This window comes from Saccostrea echinata, unplaced genomic scaffold (genome assembly GCF_033153115.1).
Source record: "Saccostrea echinata isolate AGI-Se365-2 ecotype Australia unplaced genomic scaffold, CSIRO_AGI_Sech_v1 ptg000003l, whole genome shotgun sequence".
NCBI lineage: Eukaryota > Metazoa > Mollusca > Bivalvia > Ostreida > Ostreidae > Saccostrea > Saccostrea echinata.
In genome coordinates, this window is record NW_026889752.1 from 278,800 (window position 1) to 304,893 (window position 26,094).

Sequence of the window (26,094 nt, forward strand, 5' to 3'; positions counted from 1 at the left end):
AAATGAATCAATTATCCATTTTATTCTACGACTTGCAGGAAGTTAACAATAAACAATGTGAGGTGAACTTAAATGCTTAATTTGTTTTCAGCCTGTGTGTATTAAAAAATGAATATTTACTGGTAAAATAAATAAAAGATATTCAGAAAAAAATGTATGGATAATCTGTTTCTTTTTTAAGCTCAATAAACTGAAAACAGCTTAGTTGTACATTTTTTGTTGTATCATAAATATCCGTATCTCCAAAAAACTTATCCCTTTTAATTGCGTAAAATGAATAGTTCAGTCGCGTTTATGTTGCCTTGAATGTAAGAAGCCTGTGGATACCGGATATATTTCAAACCAGAAATACATGTACATGTTTTGTTTTGAACATATTTTATTGAAAAAAAAATCAATATGGTCGGAAACAGGTTCTGACAACTTAAGAATAGCACGCACCAGACATACATACAATGTACATTGTATTATTTCGATCATTTTAAAATACAGCATGCATGCATGCCACAGGCACTTGTTTCGTATACGGTGCACCCCTTTTTAAGTACGGGGTACCCCGTATACGAAACAAGTACCAACCTTCCAGTTATAACCAAAAGGCCATGAATAGTTAGGTTTATTCAATGTTTTATAAATACATGTATATATTAAGTGCGTTTCTTTCTTTAGATGACAAATTGTTTAAACGTTTAAAGGTAATCAAATTTCAGTAAGCGACAAGCGGGAAAACCAGGCAAAACGAAAGTGAAAGAGTAAGGTTAATAGAAATTAAAACGAAACTTCAATAAAGATTTATTACAATACACTATGGAAAAACGGAAGGTAAGATAGTAATTTTATGCTTTTAAAAGACTTGATCCATACAGAACCGTTTTCCTCCCCGTAAACGAAAAGCCACAATTATATAACTTCATTTATGAACATTATAATTTTTTTTTTATCAAACCTGTTATCAAGAAAAAAATGTTTGTAACTTAGGTAAATTGTTATGCATACATTATGGAAAGTAAATGGAATGTAAAAAAAAAAAATTACATGTAATATCAATATGCAAATCAGCTGATGCAAATGACAAAATCTATTCTCTGTCACTATTGAGGCAGACAGGAAAGAAGATATTTCAGTTCTATACATGTACACACACCCCTTTGGGGTCTAAAAGAAAGGTTCAAAATAATATGGTCACCTTTTAACTTTTAATCCAGAGTTTGTTTTCAACGCCCCCTCTCTAATTTGTATACAATTTAATTGCGTGTCTTTCTTTCATTTACAGACAAAGTGCGACAGCTGTAGCGGGAATTTTAGTTATGCTAAAGATAAGGTATACCTACCGGATCTTGTATAAAAATCAATACCAAAAAGACATGACTAGCGTTTCTAAAAAATTGCTGAATAATATAATGTCATTTATAGAGTTATTTATTTTATGACATTTTAAATTGTAAATGAAAATTTACCATTTCACAGCCTCAAATGTAAGGGGAAAAAACAGATGAATAATTTAAACTTAAGGTATGTCACTCGTCAGCCTTTTAGAAAATTTCGGTCAGAACCTCTTACTTAAAAACTATTTATTACAATTCAATCTTTATAACATATTTAAATTAAACAATGTAAAATGTTCAACATTCAATTAAAAAACTGCTCAAAAATTCACAAAGAAGCAAGATTTATAAGGGACTATTTCTTGTGGCGGGAGGATATTTAGCAGAAAATTCTGCAAATCTACACATTTATTAAATTTAATATCTTGGAACTTTAGCCTCACATACTTTTACTCAGAGAATATTTTCCGTTATGATATGCCTGGAATATTAAATATACGAGGGGTTATCAAAAAGTTCGTGGACTGACGCGATAAAATTAATAATATGTAGTCTTTGCTTACAAAATTTATGCGGAACATAAAACAACAAAAGTTTAAGAAATGTTGAAAATTTTAGCTTGATACGTTGATAATTTGCCAAATTATTCTGAAATTAAAAAGACTTTATGTGATCACCCGGCGCTGTCGCCGTTTAGTGTCATGACGTCCGCTTAACGTCATTGTTTCTTAATGTCCGCTCTCTCTACATCATACACTTATCTTGATGAGATTACCTGGAGTTAAGTAAGGACTTAAACCCGTCTTATTTATATGAATTTAAAATGTCATGAGCAGCTGTTTTCAATGCAAATAATATTGTAAATGGATCTTTATATGGGGAAAGATCCTCACTTGATTATGCCAGAATACTTAGCTTGTTGGAGTTCAATTTCTACCACACATGATCAACGTCACTTTTCGACGTGACTGACTTTTGACACCCTGACTACAAATCAACACTAACTGTGCATATTTCATCTCTCTGAATCTTTTTGGGCATTAAAAAACAAGTACTCTGGATGCATTTTATTTTTCTGTAGCCAGTTTAACATTCCTTAGGTCAATACCAGTTTTTCCAGGAGCGAAACTCTATAGAGTCTTTGAAAAAGAAACCCCTTCTCCTTTTGACGTTATTTTCAAGCCCATAATTGTTTGGATACTCCATATAAAATTTACGATAAAATTTCATAGAAAATACAGAATGGGGTAAAAACTGCTAATTTTACTGAACAAATGTGTCGTACCACATGCCTGAATTAACGAGATTTTTTGATGACAAATACTCATATCTAAAGAGTTTTTCTCAGTTACACTCAGGTAGAAAAAAACGTCATATTAGAGGTTGCGCCGCCTGGACATACCTTTGCTTACAAAAACATTAACAATTTATTAAAAAATAAAAATTATGATTTATGGTTTATTCTATAGATAGAAAAGATGATGCTAACTTAATGTGTAAAAATTCATTGATGTACCTAAAGCGGTTTTAATTTTATGACGCTAGTCCACGAACTTTTTGATAACCCCTCGTACGTCTCAATTTATATTTTTATAACAAAATTTACACCTTCACTCATCAAACATTGCCAAGAAATGAAGATATATTAAGGAAGTCGAGATAAAATTTACACAGTTTTTTGCCTGAAAATCGCATATTTTGACCAATATTTCAAAATTAACATCACTGACCCCAACTTTTTCTTTCATTATTTTAAACTACTCGATACTTTTGACCGATCAGCACTTAAGTCGTAAAAAGTTTGATACAAGAAAATATTCTATTGCCTTTTTAGATTTTTAATAGCCTAAATATGAGACTTTTTAGTGCAAAAAGGTCAGACAATAATTTACGCGCATTAATTTGCATGATTTGTTCAATGATAAATATTATTCAAACCATTTTACGTAAAATAAGATTATGTTTATTGCCATGGTTACATCTTATAAAATGTGATAACGGATAAAGTGATTAACCAAAGAGTTACGATTTAAGTGCAAAAAGGTCAACTTCATTGTACCGTAGCCCAGTTAGATGCACACTGACCCCCCATTTTCTCCGCGATTTTGAGTCATACTATATGAGTACTTATCCAAAATATACTTCTCAAAAAATCCTTGATATAACAAATTTCACGAGTGACATACCTTAAGCTTCATCTCATTCTTAAAAATTTTAAAAATGGTCAAGGTGTAATGACACTCTTTTGTAGGGCTACATGGTGGTATTCGGCAATTGCAACCATTCCCTTTGTTCCGAGTGTTTTGGACAGGCTACTAGAACACACGGATATGTTGCTTGCTTTGTGAAAACTTGTAAAGGAAAATCATCTTTATGTGACCTTGTCAAGGTGGGTCTTACTTTTATCCTCAGGCTCCTAAGCTGCATACTTTGAATAACGCCATATATTTTTGTTTCCACATGTATCAATAGTTTAAAATAATTTTTAAATACATGTTACTATTCTTTAAGTTTTACCCCCTCTTGAATTCATCCTCTTTTACCTCACAGATCTGCTTTGAAACGTGACCTTGTATTAAGATCATTATAAATATGCTTTATAAGCTAAATTGTACTTCGTCAGAGAACATTCCCATCAAGGTCAAGAGATATGATTTTGTGACTGACAAACAGACAACAACACAGAAAAGAAAAAATAGGTCATTGCCCCCATACTAAAGACAAACTCATTTATTTTTTTTTCTTTCAAAAATTTATTTTTCCTGTTTTTTTTTAAGGTAAATTGTGCTACACGCCAGATATCATGTGTATTTTGTAATGAAGCTCTGGATGGATGGGTAAGCATTTTTGTCCTTATACTAAATACTTATATATGCCTTATACCTTTATACATCTTATAATAAAATTCTAAAACATACTGGCACATCCTTAAAAAGGATAGAAATTGCAATGCAAATTTCTCCAATTACCTATTGTGTCATAAACATGGGTGAAGAGGGTTATATGCTCACTTCCTCACTAATTAAATAATCTGTACAACAGTTGTACAAATAGGCTCCTGGTGATGGAGGAATTCCAGCTTCATGTAGTATACATGTAATAAACTGATAAAATATCATAAAGCTCGTATCACACCACTGAAACAATAAACAAGTGTCAAGTAAAGTACGTGATTTGTGGTATGTGGCTGATGGGAGCCAACTTGTTTGAAAGTTGCTAATCTCGTTCTTTCCTATTAAAATGTAGCAAACAAACTCCATTCATGAGGGAAAGGGGCAATGCACCCTTTACTGAAACATCGAAATCCGTATACATGTCTAAAGCATCAATCAGCGGACCTTTTCACAAAATATCGAATAATACGAAAATTTTATACAATTCATCTAAAGAGTGTTTAAGTTAGAGAGAGTTACAAAAAATCATATATTTCTATTAAATTAAATATATTTTGAGTACTCCTTTAGAAAAAATAACATCTTTCCAAATCAAAGAAATAACAGACTTTTGAAATTTTCAGATTGCGTCTTAGTTCACCAGACTCTGAAAATGTGTTCAATTTGTATACCTTTAAAAACTGTCAAATTCATTACTTCGCTACATGCTACATATACGTAAATACTTTTTGCATTACAATAAAACAAAAATCCAGTGAGCATATATATATATATATATATATATATATATATATATATATATATATATATATATATATATATATATATATATATATAATAATATATATATATATATATATATATATATATATATATATATATATATATATATATATATATATATATATACATGTATATATATATATATATATATATATATATATATATATATATATATATATATATATATATATATATATATATATATACCACATCACATTAATGACAGATTGTTGAGTTATATTCTGAAAAACTTCCGATACTGAGGTGACTGTCATGGTCTCTTTAGTTAATAAAACTTAAAATTACATTGTACAATGTCATGTAATTTCTGTTTATTTCAACATTTACTACGGTAACCTTCATTGCAGTGCAAGGAACTGAGCTGTCAGCATGTTGTTTGCATGAATTGTTCAAAAGCTTTCAGAGACTGCTCTTTGTGCTCACATCTGGACGAAGTAAGCAATAGAAGACCCGTCTTTGCTAAGGATCAGGTATGAAATTCAATATTAAGGTTATTAAATAATCGACACAGTTTTTTTTTCCAGCAACAAAAGCTGTCTTTTTAAGAAAAAAATATTTTCATTATCAGGTATAAGATTGTCTTGAATTTCTTTTTTTATAAAAGGATGCACTTCATTTCCTTTTTCTTCAAGCACTACTGATTTGATAAACATTATGCAAGCTATCAAAATTATTCATAAATTAGATAATTATATACATGTAATTGCCTTTGCTTATGTTATCATTCTACTAGACGTGCAGTGAAAAAATATAAAATAATATTGTACTATATTCTTAAGTCTTTGTGCATGGAACTGAGCATTTTTTGAGTCTTAGACTTAATTGATGTTTATAAATTTGTAGGAAATCATCAGAGATGCATTTATTAAGGACACAGACAAAGATACTGCATGTCAATCATGCTCAGTGAACAAAGTAATATATATATATATATATATATATATATATATATATATATATATATATATATATATATATATATAAAACAAAAAATATTGTATTCATTGTATTATTAGATTATATATATCATTAAATAATATATAACTTCTCCATGAAATAGGGTGAGGTCCAACTTCGTTTGTGTGCTCATGTTGTCTGTCAGCCCTGCCTCAAAAAATCCACCAAGGACTCGAACCATGTAGAATGTCCATTGTATCACATATGCCATGCAGAGTATCCGATTAATGAATTAAAAGCTTTCCTAAGTAAGGTATGTTTTTAACGTGATCCTTTTTTCATACTAATTGTTAGGCCATTATTTACACACTGAATTGTCGACAGATTTTCCCGTTATTTCCCGATGATGACAAAGAGCACATGGCAGGTTTCACCGGTCAGCAGGGGGTGCTCACTCTTCCATGCCATCTGATCCCACCTCTGATGTCTCAGAGGTCCGTGTTTGCTCTGCCCCTATTTTGTAATGTTTAATAGACATATGAGCTCGAATACTGTTCTTTATCTCCACATATTTCATCTAAAAGATTTTTTTGCTGCTACACAGATCCTTTTGGATCATTTTCTTGAAAACACCTTCTTTTAAGTTAAACATTGGGGATCAGAAACCTATCATTTATAAGTCGTTTTTTAAACACAGGGAACTCCTATGCCAGTTATTGGAATACCCTCAGTCGGACTGACGTGCTATGCTAGTTGTATTCTTCAGGTATTTGTAATCCATATTTACCAATACAAATTATTTTTCATTAATCTGATATAAATGACGCTTTAGTCTGACCATCACAGTGTTGATTTTGACGAATGCTCATCATAGCGTTAGTCCTTGCAAATAAGCTGTTGACTAAATTTCAGTACAGATTGATAAAGTGATAGTATTTTATCTTTTTTTTTTATTTTTTAAGCTGAATTTTAAAGCATGATATTAATATTGTCGACCTCTTTACAATCTTTGAATCTGTTTGTACTCGTGTGTAAGAATATTATTAATTATGCTTTTTTTCATTTTGTGAAACCTTATCATATAGTATAGATATTGTTCATAAAGGTTCTACGCCATACTGAACTCTTTGTTCAATTTCTGGAGAGAAACACTCCTAAAAAGGTAGTAAAGAATTTAAGATCTTGCACCATGAACTTTAAATTTATATGAAAAGTTTTGATAAAAATGATGAAAATATCTTTTGTTAAAGATGTTTATTACATTGTTAAGATGTGTAAGACATAAGAATTGTTTTGTATGGAATTAAGTCTATTGATAGATACACTGTGATATAAGGAACTGTTACTGGAGATTTCAATTCTATTACAGGACTCCTTTATTGACCTTTTATTGGGTATTTTGACTAGCGATACTGCATCAGATGAGATGAGATATAATATATCACAGTTGCTTGTATTCTGTCATTCCATGTAAGCATTATGTAAAACTCGCCTAAAACACGTAAAGGATTTCTACTTACAGATTAAAACTGAAATTGTTAAAGAGTAACCTTGTTAACATTATGCATAATATAACATAATATAATCCTGTACGAAAATTTACGCCCTGACCTTAGGCGGAAATCAAAAGACGGAATCCGCCTTTATCTATAAAGAACTTAATAAGACTATTAGACGGAGTCCGGGTGGAATCAGGGCGGAATAGGGCTCGAAATATTTAAATGAGTTAAGGCGTATTCCGCCTTTCCTAATATGGATTATTTTCAAGGCATATTCCGCCTTACCTGCAAGGCGTATTCCGCATTAATGGCAAGGCGTATTCCGCCTTACTTAGGATAGGCGTATTCCGCCTTACTAGCAAGGCGTATTCCGCCTTACTTAAGATAGGCGTATTCCGCCTTACTAGCAAGGCGTATTCCGCCTTAATGGTTAGAGGGATTTTGCATTAATGGTTACATAATCTGCCTATCACTGTGTACATCAGCTATTGTTGTTTCAGACTTTTACAAACTTAACAATTAAAAAAAATGAAATTATACAAATTATAAATCATTTATTTACAAGTTCTTTAAAATTCCGCCTTAATGGTTAGAGGGATTTTGCATTAATGGTTACATAATCTGCCTATCACTGTGTACATCAGCTATTGTTGTTTCAGACTTTTACAAACTTAACAATTAAAAAAAAATGAAATTATACAAATTATAAATCATTTATTTACAAGTTCTTTAAAATTCAATGACTAAAAAAATTTTACATTTGAAAATGTTATGCCTTGCCTTAAATTCACATGAAATAAAAAGATAAAAAATATTGTACCAAAACTTGATTTTTCTTCATACATCTACATAATAATGTGACTGTCACAGTTGAATTAACAAATAAAAAAAGAAAGACAAAACCGATGTTTAAAAGTCAATTCAACAAAACAATTAGCTGTTAATTTACCACTGGTTGATTATTTTCACAAAATTCTTTCTGTCTGCAGGGAAAGAGTGTGTCATTTTTATTGTTCTTCTTCCTAAGTTATCTGGAATAACTTATCTTTTCCATGATTCAAGCTTTAAATCCTTTGCCATTCTTCACACACGGTCACCACATGTTGAAGTCTATAAAGAAAATACAAACTGAGATGAATTTCTCGTTTTAAAACAACTCTTCAACATTTTTCAATAAAATGACTCTTTTATGGCATTCTATTCTGTATTACAGATCAGGATGCAAACAGTCTTGTCTAATTTCTCTCAACACTAAAACTTACAAAATATAAGAATAATTTTTCATATATTTATCAGACGTCTGATGTCTTCATGTATTCTTACCTCTCATAACCTCCAATACAGTTGAATGAAGCACAGGTGTTAGATTGCATTCCTTTTTCCCATGAATCTTCGGCAAGCTCTCAAATGAGAAGTCTAAGCAACATTGCCAGTTTACTCCTAAGGGTGGATGGAGAGTGACTTCTGGCCTTCATCCTGACTTGCTGCAGTTGCCGCAGTCCTCATTTTACCTTTATCGGCCAAAATTGCCGAGGACTTAAAAAGCTCGAAGTGCTGAAATGTATAACACTGCACTGCAGAAAATCCTAATATCTACAGTTTTAAATTTGACTTAAATAGGTTTTTAATCTTATTCAATTACTTTTCATAATCTTCATATATTTGTAAAAGGTAATAACGTAAGACCCCATTCTACAAACACTTTTAATTTACATGTATATTCAATAGCTGCTCATGAAATATGTAGATCTAACTTAAATGAATATACTCATATCCATGTATGTTTTGAAATGTACATTTGCAGCTGCTTATTGAATAATTAGGAAAACTATAGTGTAGATGCATCAACGTTATGACGAATGGTACACTTCAGTATGGATGAAAAAATAAATTAAAAAAACTTGTTCAAATTTCACCCCAAAAATGTATTTTAAGAATTCATCAAGGTAAAAAAAAAAGAAGAATTCCATGTACATGATGTATATATTAATATTTTAAATGATGACTTACATCTCAGAACCTGACTCCTAATCCGAACTGAGCAGCGAACTACACTTTTAGAAGGGTGTCTATGTCACCATTCCACTAATAAACCACTGGTTAATCCAGTGCTAACACACATCATATCGTGATTTTAAAACTGGAAGTAACTACAGGTCGCTAATTTTAAAAGGAAATCGTATTTCCGGAAAACACATACGCAAAGTGAAAAATAAAATTACAAAAGTGCATGTTGATTAATAATTGACAAATGAATTAGTAATTTTTTTTATCCTTTATCTTTGTACTTTTTAATATTTAATATTTTAATCTAAAAGGATATATTCATAACATTGAAAACAAGAAACAAGGGGGGGGGGGGGGGGACTACCCTACATTAGGCAAAAAGAAATGGCGCCTGAAATTTTATGCGCAAACTTTTTTTTAACATTCTGGGTTAGTGTAGAGTATAATGTGAATATAGGGCCTCAGTGCTATTCCAGTTGGAATTAATTATCGGAAGTAATGGTGGAGAGTGGTGTGTACATATTTTGGCTGTACGAATTCAAAAAAAGAGAGAAAAGAAAAAACACCGCTAAAAATTTTAACTTACCATTGTTTTTCACAGTTACATGTATTCCTGTACAGTGTTTAGAGGTTCTTCTTTGTCCATTCAGCATGTTCACCGAGCATAATTTGCTTCACTTCAAAGCTTAGTTAAGAATAACACCAAAAGTTGGATTTTATCACTCTTTTTTCCAAAAACACATAACAAATCATCTTCAGAATAGTAATTTACAGGCATACATCTTGCCTGAGTTCCTTTTTAAACTGAATAAGATATAAAGATTCATCAACCAAATTGACCAACAGTCATCACTTTCAAAATCTGCATTCAAACTGACCAATGCATCCAAAGAGAGGCTCTGCCTGAAAACTTCCGCCCCCTGTAGAGGGTGGTCAAGCAGGAACGCATTAGAAACGTATATCTGATATACAATATGGCTGCAAAAAATTACTCCTCTAGGAAACGCAATCTTCAATGTAATAAAAAGCCTAATATTCAAAGTCTAATAACTGGATTAAAAGCCATGTTTGACTATTTTTTTCGAATATCTCCCCCATTAGTGCCTTTAGAAAACAAGGTCATCTAGAGGAATGAAACATGTGGTCATAATTTAAACTGTTCATAATTTAAAGATTAATGCAGAATCCGTCTAAGAGCTAAGCCGGAAAACGTCTAACAAAAATACGCCTCAGATTTAAGGTGGAATCCACCTAAGGTATGAGGCGGAAAACGGTTAAAGCTAAGACGTTTTCCATGTCCGCCTTTAGTACGGCTTAGTCCACCTAGCACTTAACCGGAATCCGTCTCAGTCCGCCCGGACTCCAGGCGGAAAACGGTTAAGAGTTTCGTACGGGATGTTATTGTTGTATAGATTTGTTAAGTTTTCAATGTTGGTTCTTTTAGATAAATTATAATTATCTTTTGCAAAGATATCTTCTTCGACGATGTCAAATTACGCTTAACAACTATGACGTTTAGTACTATTTACGAAATAAAATATCTTAATTTTGAACAAGTTATTCGGACAACAATCCTATCAAATTTTTAATACGTTTGGTTTTCAAAATATAACAAGAATTGTCTTCTTTTACAGAGATGGAACTTTTGATCCAAATAATCAAAATGACTGTCTTTCTTTTCTTCATGTGTTACTGGACGTCCTAAGTAAGGATGAAAATATACAAGGTAGGTTAAAAGCATGATACGTTACATGGAAAAATGTTATCTCACGTGAATACTTGTCATTGTCTTTATAAAGAACATATTCGGTATGTGCAGCAGTTTGCATTTATTTATGTGTCTTTTTCATGCATCAAGGAAATGTTAATCACTTTTTCATTGATGTTGTGGATGAAATAGAATGCAGGGATTGTATGACTGTAAGTAATTGTGATAATTACTTCATAAAAAGCAGCATGCCATTCATTCATTCAATCTTTATTTCCTTCATTTGGAGATTTGATAAACAAAACAATTATTACAACATATTTACATATATATATATATATATATATATATATATATATATATATATATATATATATATATATATATATATATATATATAAATATATTCTTCATATGAACATTGTCTTCAATGCTTGCAGAAACAAGAGATTGGTGAACAAAGGGTTCTTGGTGTAAATTCTCTTACAGATATATCTGAGGTATATATTTTGGAATTGTGTGTTATTTTAGATTAAATAAACAATAGAGTAATGCTGAATTTTTTCCAGTCACTTCAATGTTTTTGTAAAATTTACATGGCACTTCTACAAGCAGTAAACATGGATTCACGGGAATTAACACTTTTTTTGTACAGAAAGTTAACATGGATAATCTGTACGGAGAAGAATTGTTTGAAAATGGAGAATTGGAATGTTATGGCTGTAGAAAAAGTAGAAAACTTGTCAAAACTTCAAGATTGGCCAATTGTCCGGCGTTGCTGATGTTTCAGATACAACGAATTTTGGTATTTTCATTAAAAAAAATACAAACATTGCTAGTGCATGTAATACTTATATGTAATGGAGTCTGTCCTTTGATGGTAGATCAAAATGACTTAATTTTAAAAATATAGTTAAAATATAAAATTAATATTTTGATATCGTAAACTATTCTTTCAGGATAATGGTGATGGTTTTGTCAAAAGAAATTGCGAAATAAAATTCAGCCCAAGGCTTCAGTTGGAAACTGAAAGGGAAGGAAGAGTTTATGAAATGGTAAATAGTCATTAAAACAATCGAATGATATGATATAATAATGGAAAATAAGATTTTTCAATGAAGCAATGAATAACTGAAAGCAGCACGTTCTTTTCTCCTGGTAACATTGATATGAATTTTGGGATGTGATCCAAGAAAAATGAGACGGGTTCCTACAATTTTAATGTTTGAGAGCTACATCAAGCGCTTGAATACCTATAAATTGTGTTACTACTTACATCAATCAAGCTTAGAAAGATATTAAGAAAAATATTAAAATCCTAATTAACTGAAAAGAGATTCGAGCTATTTTTTCAACTAACGTTTTTGTATTAGACAAGTTCTAACCTTTACATTTATATTTGGATATGGATTTAAAAAAATCACGTGTTTGATGAATGACACCGTATCACAATAAAAAAAAAAATGTGTAGTTTAAATTTAAAGTCAAAATAGATGCACATTTCATTTCTTCTGTTTTCAGTCCCAGTATGAACTGTATGCAGTAGTATACCACAACGGGGATTTCAACGGAGGGCATTATTATTCCGCGGTGAAACATGACAATCAATGGTATATTTGTGATAATGAACACATCAGGAAGTGTTTTGAAGAAAAAGAAATTTTAAAATTCAGAGATGTATACCTTCTCTTTTATGAACGTAAATAATTTTTTTTCTTGTCAATCAATATCATAATTATTATGTATAAAAAAGATGACTTTTTAGCTCACCTGAGCTGAAAGCTCAAGTGAGCTTTTCTGATCACCCGTTGTCCGTCGTCCGTCCGTCCGTCTGTCTGTCCAACTGTAAACTTTTCACATTTTCAACTTCTTCTCAAGAACCACTGGGCCAATTTTAACCAAACTTGGTACAAATTATCCCTGGGTAAGGGGGAGTGTAAATTGTTAAAAATAAAGGGCCAAGTCCCCTTACAAGGGGAGATAATCAAGAAAAGACAAAAATATGGTGGGGTCATTAAAAAATCTTCTTCTCAAGAACCACTGGGCCAGAAAAGCTGAAACTTATTTGGAAGCATCCTGAGATAGTGTAGATTCTAAATTGTTCAAATCATGACCCCTGGAGGTAGGGCGGGGCCACAATAGGGAATCCAAGTTATACATTGAAATATATAGGAAAAATCTTTAAAAAGTCTTCTTCTCAAGAACCACTGGGCCAGAAATCTGAAACTAAAGTGGAAGCATCCATTGTTCAAATCATGACCCCCTGTGGTAGGGTTGAACACAATAGGGAATCCAAGTTTTACATTGAAATATAGAAGAAAATCTTTAAAAATCTTCTTTTCAAGAACCACTGGACCAGAAAAGCTGAAACTTATTTGGAAGCATCCTGGGGTAGTGTAGATTCTAAATTGTTCAAATCATGACCACGGGGGTAGGGCGGGGCCACAATAGGTATTACAAGGGGGGAAATCTGGTGAAGAACAGCATGGCCAAAGTTACTCAGGTGAGCGATGTGGCCCATGGGCCTCTTGTTCGTATATGAGATAAAGGATCGAAACATGAATATAATGGAAGACATGTATCCTGAATAAACACATGACAACAAAAGTAAAATGTTCAATCATTTGATATTGTTGTATTATACTTAACTAACGACCATTCTTCTGAATAATATGCGGTAATATACTTGATATTTCATTATTTCGTTTGCAAAAGTAACGTGGATGATTTGAAAAAAGGTCTTGCACGGTTTACTTTAAATTTTTGGACTTGTTATTTTATATTCCTAGATATGATTATGACTAGATAGTTGGCTATATTCTTGACTTTTAAAGGCGACGATTTGATTTGAACAAAACTACAAATACATCACGTAGTGATGATTCTATACTTATGTTGTTATTAGAAGGCGAAGCAGAACAAAGTGTAAAGATTGTACATAAATATATTCTAAGTTAAACTTTGGCACGTGGCGTTCAAAATATTATTGAGTTGTTATATAATACAGTGGCGGATTTAAGGGGAGGCGCACCCGGCGCACCCCCCCCCCCCACCCTAAAATTTTCAAAGTTGGCGTAAATCATAGTTTCGTCGAGAAAATGTAAAAATGTTTGTGCCTGAAATGGTATTATAAAAAAAGTCTGAATGAAATCCTCAAAAAGAATGCTTTTATTATTTCATCATTATTCGCCTCTTTTTTCACCTTAAGGTTTGGGTTGAACATATTTTATTGTAATTAATATATACAATGGGATTGGACGCAAATTCATAAAAACTTACTTCGCACTCCCCCTATATGAAATATTAAAAAAAATATGGAATTAATTTCTACAGATTAAATTAACCCACGACATAAAAATATGTACTGATTAATTCTGGTCTGTATACACAATTCTTTCTTTTTTTTTTAAAGAACAATCAATTGAATCTACCAGAATGCTGAATATAAGAATGTACAATAGAAAAAAAGGTATTCAGGAATACTGAGGGAATTTTCCCCCAAGAGTAATGTATGTGTGTCAATAATATGAACTTTATTTAATGTTGAGAGACATCATAGCTAAGCTATTACGAGAAATGGTCGATATGGATTTTAACAACAATTTGGAGAAACTTTGGTAGTTATAGTCTCTGTCAGGAAGGTCTATTTACTCTTTCTGTGTTATAACACGGTAGAGAATATTTTTCGTTGCACTTCTTGAAGGGAGGGTCGCCTGCGTGGCGCAGTGGTTAGAGCGTCTGCTCTAGAGTCGCGGAGTAAGGAGTTGATTTTTACGTCGCGGGTTCGAATCCTACTGTGGGACGTGGAGACCGGTCCTTCGGATGAGACCGTATAAATCGAGGTCCCGTATCGCAGTAGGTGCTGGCACGAAAAAGATCCCTCACTGCTCAATGGCCGTAAGTGCCGAATATAGGTCAGAATTTGTAGCCCTCCACCGGCAAGTGGTGGCGTCTCCGTATGAGTGAAAAATTCTCGAGAGGGACTTTAAAAACAAACAAACAATCAATCAATCGTGAAGGGAAGGAAGAGCTTTGCCGCATATTTGATATATATATTTTTTCACAGTGTGAAAAATTTAACCTTTATTCAATAATAAATTACAGTTACTGTATTTCACTTTTGTAAATGTAATAAAAAGCATGAACCCGAGCGGAAAATTGTGTTTGAAGACGCACATGCGTCGTGGTACATGTAACTACTTATTTAGTAATTGAATGATACAGCATTAGAGGATTCCTTTAATTTCATTTGATTGATGATATATTAATTCGTGTCATTACATAGGGTGGGGCTATATACATCATATAGTGAAAGTGCATTATTTCTTTGAAAATCTTCTTCTCTGCTCCTGGGTATTAAATAAACTAACTAAGTACATAGTTATGTTGAGCAAGATTGCCTCTTCCAAAATTGTGAATTTCATGGCCCCTGGGTCAGGGGTTCTGGTGTTAGGGCGGGGCTTTATTGATTATATAGTGAAAATGCATTAAATCTTTGAAAATCTTCTTCTCTGCTCCTGGGTATGAAATAAACTAACTTAGTACATACAGTGTAATTATGATGAGCAAGAGTGCCTCTACTAAAATAGTGCATTTCATGGCCCCAGGGTCAGGGGTTCTGGTTTTAGGGGGGGGGGGGGCTCTATTGATTATATAGTGAAAATGCATTAATTCTTTGAAAATCTTCTCTGCTCCTGGGCATGAAATAAACTAAGTACATAGTTATGATGAGCAAGAGTGCCTTTACCGAAATTGTGAATTTCATGGCCCCAGTGTCAGGGTTTCTGGTGTTAGGGCAGGGCTCTTTTAATTATATAGTGAAAATGCATTAAATCTTTGAAAATCTTCTTCTCTGCTCCTGGGTATGAAATAAACTGACTAAGTACATAGTTATGATGAGCATGGCTGCTTCTTCCAAAATTGTGAATTTCATGGCCCCTGGGTCAGGGGTTCTGGTGTTAGGGTGGGGCTCTATTGATTATATAGTGCAAGTGCATTAAATCTTTGAAAATCTTCTCCTCTGCTCCTGGGTATGAAATATACTAACTAAGTACATAGTTATGATGAGCAAGGCTGCCTCTTTTAAAATTGTGAATTTCATGGCCCCAGGGTCAGGGGTTCTAGTGAGAGGGGGGGGGGGGCTCTATTGATTATATAGTGAAAATTCATAATTTCTTTCAAAATATTTTTTTTCTACTCCTGGTTATAAAACAAAGAAACAAGTGTCTAGTTATGATGAGCAAGGGTGCTTTTACAAATTTTTTAAAACTTGTGGTCCCAGGGGTTCTGTTGTTTCTCTGAGGGGGAGGTGGGGGGGGGGCTCTATTTGATTATATAGTGCAAATGTGTGGAATTCTTTCAAAATCTTCAACTAATTGCATAGTTATGATGATAAGGGTACCTCTACCAAATTTGTAAATTTTCATGACCCTAGGTCGTGGGTTCTGGTGTTAGGGTAGGGCTGTGTTAAATAGTGAAAATGCATTATTTCCTTGAAAATCTCCTCTGCTCATGGGTATATTGGAAGCAAACTGAGTAAAAGTTTTAATAAGCAAGGTATTTTTACCAGAATTTTGAACATCTGGACCGTTTAGTCAAGTGTTCTGGTCCTGGCCAGGGCTCTATTAATTTGTATTCTACTGAGTGAAGTTATTCCCCTTTGCTATTCACATTTGATAATTAATCACTGTAGATAATGTATTTGAAAGGTTAATAAAATAAGAGAACTATGCAAGAGCATTTATTGTATAATACAAAAAGTACTTTCATAGTTTTTATAATCAGGTAGAATTGGAAATAATAAAACAAAAAAAACTTATCTTTTTAAATGTTCTTCAAAGGCCAAATGAGGCCAATGTGAGAGGTAATAATATAGACATTTTGTTAAAAGTCTGCATGGTAATAGTGATAAATGGGGGAAAGATAGAAAGTTACTAGAACAATTATTTTGTTGATCATCATACTGTTTTACTTGCTATTTGGCAACAAAGCTTCATATATCACTTGTACTCAGATGACCGTTAAGGCCCTTGGGACTCTTGTTCATTGTTACATGTAGTTATCAATTTTTCATCGATTCCTTTTTTACTAGGAATAAATTTAAAATAAGTCCATTATAGAGACTGATATAACTTTAGATGTGGGAGTTATTTTAAGAAATCAAATCAAAAGCGAAAGTTGTATTTTTATTTCCGGAAAATGAACAGACTGACAGTGCAGTAGTGACATTTAAATGCGTTAATATTGGGATTGAAAAACAGTGAAATGGAGTTTCAGACATTGTCGTCTGGCTATGTTCGTTCCTTTTACACGGTACATGTATAAATTTCGTTTTAGCTTGACATGGCTTTATTTTCTATTTAAAATCATTGTGTGTAAAGCCATCTTTATTCTCTGAAAATGTAAGCAGCATAATTTTGTATATTTTAGCCTCGTTACGAAGTGAAAAAGATTTAAAGTAATTAATCGTTATATATTTGTTAGGCATATACAACAGTTGGCGAAATAAAGGGGCCTATAGCATCCCTCTGTGGTATTCAGCGACACTGTGTAGATATCGTGGACTTTGAGGAGGGACTTATATACGAAAATAGCAGAGGAATTCTGAACCTTCCCCGCCCTATTCAAGTGATGATCGGGGCTAATGAGAGGCATGTTCCATACTACCTTGTGACCACTGACGTTGATATGATAGAACAGGACCCTTATGACGAGGAACCGAGGCTTAAGATGTCGTGTGGACACGCTATCAGTAAACATTCTAAATAATGCATGCCTAAATACATGTACCTATCTTCGTTACGGTTCATATATTTTGTTATAATTCTATGCAGTAACATTTGCATGACGTTCTGTAGTCGTATAGATTTATTTTCATGAGCAAGTGTTCTTCTTATGTCATTTCTTTGAAAATGAAATGAAGGAAAAATGTGCTTATCACGGGATATAAATTCATTCAAAACGTTCATTCATTTTGCAGCACCATACAACTTATTTGGGCATATGAGAGATACACTGATGAACAAAGTGAAACATTCTGTAAGTTGCCTAACTCCGGGGTGTCTACAAGAATGGAGCCTTCGTGAAATAGCACAGAAAGCTGATATGACAGACGACGAGAGGATATTCTTTGAATATAAAATATCACTGAATGCTATTCTTCAAGGCAACGGCGAGACATCTGAATGCCCGAATTGTGGTCAATTTTGTCAACGACAACAAAACACCAAAGCAGTTCATTGTATCCGTTGTACATCAAGGGGGTTTGACAAACAATTTGATTTCTGTTGGGATTGTAAATCACCATGGATACCAAATCATGTCTGTGGTAATAAAGACCTGGAAGCTATACAAAAAATCCTGAATGATGCCCCAAAGAAAACTTTAGATTATTCCAAAATTGAGAATGTGCCTTCAAAAAGACTTTGTCCAAGCTGCAAAACTTTAATTGAACACGAAAGACTTTGCAAGCAAATGACCTGTCCTGGTTGTAAAATCGATTTCTGTTTTTCCTGTTTAACAATTTGTACAAATGGTAATCTCAGATGTTCAGGATATAGTCAAATATGTAACGTAGCTCCAATACAAAATGTGTATTTTTAAAATTTAATTGAGCTTAATTTATGCATGGCAAAAATTATAAAAGCAATTGCTTAGAACGAATAACTTGCCTATATAAATGAAATAAAAATTCAAGTCAGTAATGTCTTATGCGCATATTTTTTGTGTTCTATGCCCTTCTCCAATTTCGATTACTTTGAAATCACGAATTTTCGTTAGGGTTTAATTTTCGTGATATGAAAGTCGATCGAAATTTCCCCACAAAAGGTTAAAATTTTGCACTACAGTGCTAGTACAGTGGTGGTCCTTTAACTTCGAATTCAAATCCTCTCAAACTAGTAATGTTTCCTTTAACCATGAAAATTAGACCACTCGAAAATAAGTTATTCACAGTATATATAAATGATTTTTTAAGGTTTCATTCACATAAAAATCATACAGTTTTAGTTGATGATGGACAGAATCCTCCATGCTTAAGATCTCAATGTAAAGCAAGATGTTAGATTGAAAAAAAAAAACTGTAAACTTTAAATCGGTAAAAATTGTCTGAGGCTTGTTTATAAATGCTACGGATCGGAGTAAAAGAATAGTTTTTTTTTTTTTTTTTTTTTTTTTTTGATATATGATATATGATCAGATTAGGCCTGATTCGGCTGTTTGGTCAATGCAAATACATTGTATTTTGTTTATCAATATAATATTAAATATTAATAGTTTTTTTTTAAAGATTGTTTACTAAAAACCGAGGATAAAGTAAGAGTTTAAGTTCATGGACCAAAAATTTTAACATGACTTTGAGGTCTGAGCCAAGCGAATATTAAGCATCATATAATTTTTTTTTCCCCCGAATAATCGGGAAACTTTACTTCACTGATTTAAAAGAGTTTTCGAGGAAAATGATTGTAGAGGAAATTGTAACCAGTCATTAATAGAAGTTTTTCTAGCCAGAAGGCTGCTAAAAACTATGCTTTTCTTTTTCCATTATTCCTCAGTCGCCGAGAATTTTAAGTTTAAAACTCTTATTTATTTCCTCAATGACTTTCCAAAGCTTTTTTTCAAAGTAATTTTGCTATTTAGCCACTGGGATATTAAGGTAAAATGATCCATCCATGCACTCCTGTCCCAATTTCAATCTTAAAGCTATATATCATATTAAATACACGTATGCTACTGGAAAAATTAAGACGGAAAAAAATGCCACAAAATTTTCTCGCAATCTACAGTATGTACTTTTATAACTTTGCATTCAAATTATATGTCAAACTTTAATTTTTTTTTTAGAAAAATGGGTAAGGTGAAAAAATTTCACATAATAATCTAAAAAAAATCCGAATTGAACGACCCGGATAATGTAGGTTGATCTATATAATTTGTATTAAAATAGCGTAAACCACCTTTTTTTTTTAAATTCTTTTCTGGGTACAAGATTCTCATCTACAAAGATTTTTGTATCTGTTACTGTAATTCTAATATAAATTCAACCAGTTGCTTTCCTTTAAAAAAAGGACTGCAATACGTGGACCATGCACGGTCGGGCATGTGTATTTAACAGAAATCTAATATAAAATCTTTCTTTTATGAGAATTTGTATCATAAAATAGATTTCTCTATTCCTGAAACATATAAATATTTCATGCTTTGATGTTGCTAAAGCTGCAGTAATAAAAAAAAATAGAAGCACTTCCTAGATATCATGTATACTAGGCATTATTCAGTTACTTAGTGTATTATAGAATATTTTGATGGAACAGAATTAAGGGGGGTCACTTATGTGTCACAATAACCCTGTATGTGGTCAAAAGTTCAGAATAAAGATTGAGTCTAGCTAAGGCAGTGTTCTTTTCATTTGCATGAAAGACAATTAAAACCGCGTGGGACTGCCGTAGTTGAAGATTTCATACGATATACAGATTTGTCCCCAGGAATTCGTCCTATTTTACATTTTGAATGATAACCATTGAATAATTTTGTTATTTAAAGAAATAAACAAGTAATAGTTATTGAGCCATCATTTCTTCATTTTTTATAAGTTGCTTGTAATTTAGATTCACTCCCCATTTTAACTGTTAAATTAAAAAAATTACCTGATACTATATATACACAACTATGACAGAAATAATTATCCATCGAGACACTAGAGAATGTTCCATTGATAAAATGATGAATGTCCTGTTTAACGTTGTGGTGGGGAACTATCCCTTGATACGGTCAGATTATTCAAACTATCGAGATACTTGTACACATATAATAGAAGATATTGCATTGCATTGAACATAGATACATGTACGCTATTAAAAAAAAAGATAAATACGGTATCCATAAATTCTTAGATTTAAAAGTAGAGATTGCCAATTTTTCGAGTTGGGTGAATTGACCAAGGAGCTTGTTGTCTTAGGGGCGACTCGTCTGGCACTCTGCATACATACAGGACTCTATATTTAGAAATCGCGTCAGCATCAGTTTATAACTGCCAGTCTTATAATTGTAAAAGTAGAATTAAGCAATCGTCAGTTAAAGAATGTCATTCTCTATCCAGAGTTGTCTTCCGCTACGCTCACAACACCTCTGTCAACGCTCGTTGTACAAGATTCTTGTACAAATTTTAAACGGTGAAAATTTGAAATATATAAATAGTAACTGATTATTGTAATTATCGATAAAGATGATATTTCATCATTTATTTTAAACCTATAATCTCTCAAAACGACTTATTTTCAAGGTATTTAGGGAACTTTTTTGCGGAGTAAAAATTAAAATCTTAATTAAAAAATCCTTTTAAGGTGTAATAAATTTAAAATAAATAATGTTTTCCGATAAGAAATATAATTAAAAAAACGATTATTAATACAACGTTTAACCATTTACAATTTTCCATGAATCTTTTATAACAAGCGTTGACAGAGGTGTAGGTGATAGTTTAGCGGGAACGACAACTCTGGATAGAGAATGAAAGAATGTCAGCTTACACTAGGACTTCACTTCCGGCTTACGAACTTAATGTGTCATCTCCCGAGGGAGATGACAAAAAGATCACAGTTAGGGACTAACTTCTCATTAAAATAATCGAGAGGCATGTGTGAATGTAAATATGGATCCTGAAATGATGACACTGAATAATCCCAATGTTAAAAATAACTTATCGAAAAAAATCTGATGGCCCTTTTCTCAGCTCATTATTATAAAAATTGTATGATATATGTTTAACTGTCAAATTCTTTGGTCAGTTAATCTATATTTAACAGGGAATTTCCTATTTTTACATTTTTTTAAAAATAGACATATTCATTGAAATGAAAAAGAAAGTAGTATTTGAAATGGATTTACCTCATTAATGTTTATATAATATAACCTCTTAATTTAAAGGAAATTTTAGTTTTGAAGCAAACAAGAAGAATGCTTTTCCAACAAATATCAAGCGACAGAATTCACGTCTTAGGAGAAGTAAGTTTTATAGTTTCTGTCCATTTTTGTAAGTTAAACAATGTGCTTACGATTAAATTTGTATTTTCTACTTTCCGAATCCATTAACTGTAGGAAATGCTAAGAAGAAAATTGCCTCTACACTAGGTACCCAACACTACTATGTTGAAGTTGTGAATCTAGATGATGGAATTATGTATGAAAATGATAGAGCTACTCAAAGCTTACCAAAACCATTACAAATTATGGTTGGCAACTCAGATAGGAAAATACCAAGATATTTAGTAACAACAGAGCCTGATATGATTGACCTAGACGAAGATGACGAGGAACCGAGGCTGAAAATGTCATGTGGTCATGCAATTAGTATGTAGATATAAATTTGATATACTTTAAAATCATTTTAATTCCTGGTGTTTTATGTTTGTGATGGACCTGAATTATACTAGACTAATGACGTTGGGACATAATTTTTAGTAAGACATAAAAAAGAATAAATGTTACCGATAGGTACAGAAATTTAATGGGCAAGGGTGACACATAAAATACAAATATGTAAACAACATGTGAATATTATATGCAAATCATAATTTATGAGGATAATCAGGATATCATAGAAATAAAGCCCAAATCTAAATATGCATGTTGATATAGAATCCAATTTGAATCACAAATAAAGTTAAAGGTCGAGCAGTGTTATTTGAATCGTTTGACCTGTTAATTAATAATAAATCATATCGTAGTAAAGTGTCCATGCATGTATATACGTAAAGAATTGGGCCTCTACAGTAAATACAAGACCACACAATGAGAATATATGGCATGTAAGTAACAAGCTACTTAAACCATAACAAATCATTTCATCACAATGTGCCACTGCAGCACTGTTATATTTTAGCAGATTTTTAGTATAATTTATTCATATGTAAAACATGTTCGGGCCCCATCTTATCCACTTTGGTTAAGATTTTAACAAATTAGAATCTACACTACCTGATACTGCTTATATATGAATAAGACCAATCTCTGGCTTTGTGCTTTATGGTAATTTTTTTTAAAAATTTTTTTCCCTTTTATATTCATATGTAAAACTATGTGACCCAACTTTACCCCTGGGCGTCTTAATTTGGACAAACTTGAATCTACACCACCTCGGGAGTTTCTATATCATCTGACTTATCTTTGCTTTGATTTCTTGATTAAAAAAAATCTCTTTACTCCAATGTAAAACATTGATTGCCCTAATGTCTTTGTGACCAATCTACACCCGGGGGTCACAACTTGACTCAACACTGTCTAATAAACCTTTCATTAAGTTTCATCTTTTTCTGGTCCAAATGTTCTTCATCAAAAGATTTCAAAAAGGTGCCATTTAATTTTCACTTATTCTAAATTATCTCTTCCAGTAAGTAATCCGTTATTTTGGTAAATTTAGTTTCATTGCATCCAAGGATACTTTGTGGCAAGTTCAGTTAAAAATGGATCAGTGATTCTTGAGAAAAGGTCGAACAATGAAAAATATACATACGGCAGAGAGCTGATCAAAAATTCTCTCTTTAGCTTTTGGCTTAAATGAGCTAAAACAGAAAGGCGTAGTTATCCTGATAATATTAGCATTATATGAACAGTATATTATCAAGGATTATAAATAGAGAAGATAAACCTATCGTGTTTACACCAAAAGTACAATTTTCTATTTCATATTGACGTCTACAGTTTATATATATATAATATATAGCAATATACTTTCCTGAATTATAATATCATCTCCATTTCTACAGAAGGGGAGGTATATTTTACCAAAACTAGGAATTTTCAATTATATGAGAGATCAATAAGTTGTCTCTTTTTTTTTTTTCTAAATTCCTCTAAACGTGGCTATGCCATCTTTTTCTTTCATATAAAACATTTATATAAACTATTCAAAAAGCTAAATTTCTGAAACACGAAACATATTATTTACCACCATTTAATTATATTATTATATTTACCACCACACAAACAGTCCAACACTGAGTACACCTGTCCGTAGACAACGAGAAGAATTTTGGATAAGAAAACTAGGGACAGCCTTTCCCTATGGATGTAATGACAATGTCGATAGTGTTGGAAATCTTTCCAGTCCACAGTGTAACAATGTAAATGTGATGGGACTTTTTAACCATACACAGAGACGTAAGCGTAGTCATGGGCATCGGTCTTACAATAAACCTTTAATACACGATGTCTCTTTTGATTCATTACTATCTTACGTAAATCAACAGTTAGGTCTACATCATATTCCCACCAAACTTTACACTGTCCCTTTGAAACTTTTAGATAGTCTTCTTGAAAAGGTCAAGAAAAGTCCAGTTTTTGATTCCTTGACACCAGAATATAGGCTCGGATCTGTAATTATGGATATTGCCAATCATAGCCAATCATAGGCTTTTTAAACCGCCGCGTTTTACTGAAGAAAATGCAGCTAAAACAATCCGTTTTTCCTTAAACTTCAATATTCCAACAAAGGAATTGACGCGGTTAATATAAGTAATATTCTTAATCACAAAAGGGTCCAGTCTTGTATTCTACCATATTTCAAGTTAAAGACTACACCTTGTATTTCCTACAAATATACATCGACTATTGCTTCCAAACTTTTTAATTATAAAAAAAACTTTACAGGGCCTGTATATCGAATATCTGAAACATAATCCTCCATCGTGTTCATGTTCTTCTTCGCCCTATAACTATAGTCCTGCTGGACACGTTATTACTGGTGAGGTAACTATAGTTAATAATGAGGACCTTAGATCACTAATTTTAAAAGGTCCTAAATTTAGGGAACCCAGATCCTTCAACTGGCGTCAGAATTTCATAAATATTATGGATTCTGTAGAGGACTACGCCAGGCGATGGGCCAGACATGAAAAAGAAGACCTTGACACTTTGTCAGAATGGATTAAATGTATCAGATGTATGTTAAAATCGCGCATTAAAAGATTGAGAGGCAATATGAAAACCATCTATCCTTCTGTATTCAATAATCCAGAAGTGGAGAAAGAATTAGATAGATTACATGATCAGTACGTACTTGTCCCTGCTGACAAAGCAGGTAACAACATTGTTTTTGTTTGTAAGGCTCATTATATTAAATGTATTTTAGAGGAACTTGGATTTAATTCTACAAGTGGTAATCCAACTTATACTCATAGTTCCTTTTTTAAGGAAGAAATTCTTCAAAATCATATGTCAGTTTTGAATATTTTTAATATTCCAAACAACCAAAATGAATTTGAATTACCATATTTATATTGGATTCCAAAACTTCATAAAAATCCTTACAAACAAAGATGCATAGCGGGTTCCAGTAAATATTCAACCAAGCCTCTATCTTTTCTCCTCTTTAAGACATTAACAGTGGTGAAGGAGAAACTTCAAGAGTACTGTGCAACAATATATTCGAGAAGTGGTGTAAATCAGATGTGGATACTTAAAAATTCCAAGGAACTTTTGGAAAATTTGAAATCACAAGATTTTACCAAAATCAACAGTTTAAAAACTTACGACTTTTCAACTTTATACACAACCATTCCCCACGATAAATTAAAGTCCAGGCTTTTTGATATCATTGACAGCTGCTTTTTCAATAAAAATGGAACTCGTAAATATACTTACCTTGTTATTAGTCATTTGCAAAATTATTTTGTTAAAAAACATTCTGATTGTACACACAGTACTCTGATGTTGACATTAAAAAGATGCTTGAGTTTCTGATTGACAATATCTCTGTGGTTTTTGGAGACCAGGTCTTCAAACAGTCTATTGGAATTCCCATGGGTACCAATTGCGCCCAGTTATTAGCAGACCTTTTTTGTATTCATATGAAGCAGAATTTATCCAAAATCTTGTACGTGAAAAGAAGAAAACACTTGCTGTGGCCTTCAACTCGACATTTAGATATATCGACGACGTATTGTCTATTAACAATGGCTATTTCC

At 32.3% G+C, this 26,094-nt stretch overlaps 2 protein-coding genes and 1 long non-coding RNA gene across 3 annotated transcripts in view; 2 read left to right on the forward strand and 1 right to left on the reverse strand.

Annotated features, from left to right (window-relative positions):
• The first annotated feature begins 807 nt into the window (after positions 1-807).
• Positions 808-7,394, forward strand: LOC133178641 (uncharacterized). Its single transcript, XM_061313366.1, has 8 exons — positions 808-822; positions 1,274-1,321; positions 3,577-3,714; positions 4,103-4,162; positions 5,371-5,493; positions 5,867-5,938; positions 6,618-6,686; positions 7,290-7,394. The coding sequence occupies exons 1-8, from the start codon at positions 808-810 to the stop codon at positions 7,392-7,394; spliced, it is 630 nt and encodes a 209-aa protein (XP_061169350.1).
• A 600-nt stretch (positions 7,395-7,994) lies between these two features.
• LOC133178704 (uncharacterized) lies at positions 7,995-9,532 on the reverse strand. Its single transcript, XR_009720005.1, has 3 exons — positions 9,430-9,532; positions 8,743-8,973; positions 7,995-8,529 (listed from the first exon to the last, which is right to left on the reverse strand). It is a non-coding gene; the product is annotated as an uncharacterized LOC133178704 (long non-coding RNA).
• A 392-nt stretch (positions 9,533-9,924) lies between these two features.
• Positions 9,925-26,094, forward strand: part of LOC133178642 (ubiquitin carboxyl-terminal hydrolase 27-like) — a 36,413-nt gene continuing 20,243 nt past the window's right edge. Inside the window, exons 1-5 of the mRNA XM_061313367.1 lie at positions 9,925-9,956; positions 11,061-11,152; positions 11,285-11,346; positions 11,575-11,634; positions 11,790-11,939. Of these exons, the coding sequence (XP_061169351.1) occupies positions 9,925-9,956; positions 11,061-11,152; positions 11,285-11,346; positions 11,575-11,634; positions 11,790-11,939 (396 nt within the window). The remainder of the gene's footprint in view (positions 9,957-11,060; positions 11,153-11,284; positions 11,347-11,574; positions 11,635-11,789; positions 11,940-26,094) is intronic.

Excerpts from the sequence above, each read along its gene's own strand:
- LOC133178641 (XM_061313366.1), top strand. Across the intron at positions 5,494-5,866 it reads CCGTCTTTGCTAAGGATCAG|GAAATCATCAGAGATGCATT; the intron begins GTATGAAATTCA and ends ATAAATTTGTAG. Across the intron at positions 6,687-7,289 it reads ATGCTAGTTGTATTCTTCAG|GACTCCTTTATTGACCTTTT; the intron begins GTATTTGTAATC and ends ATTCTATTACAG.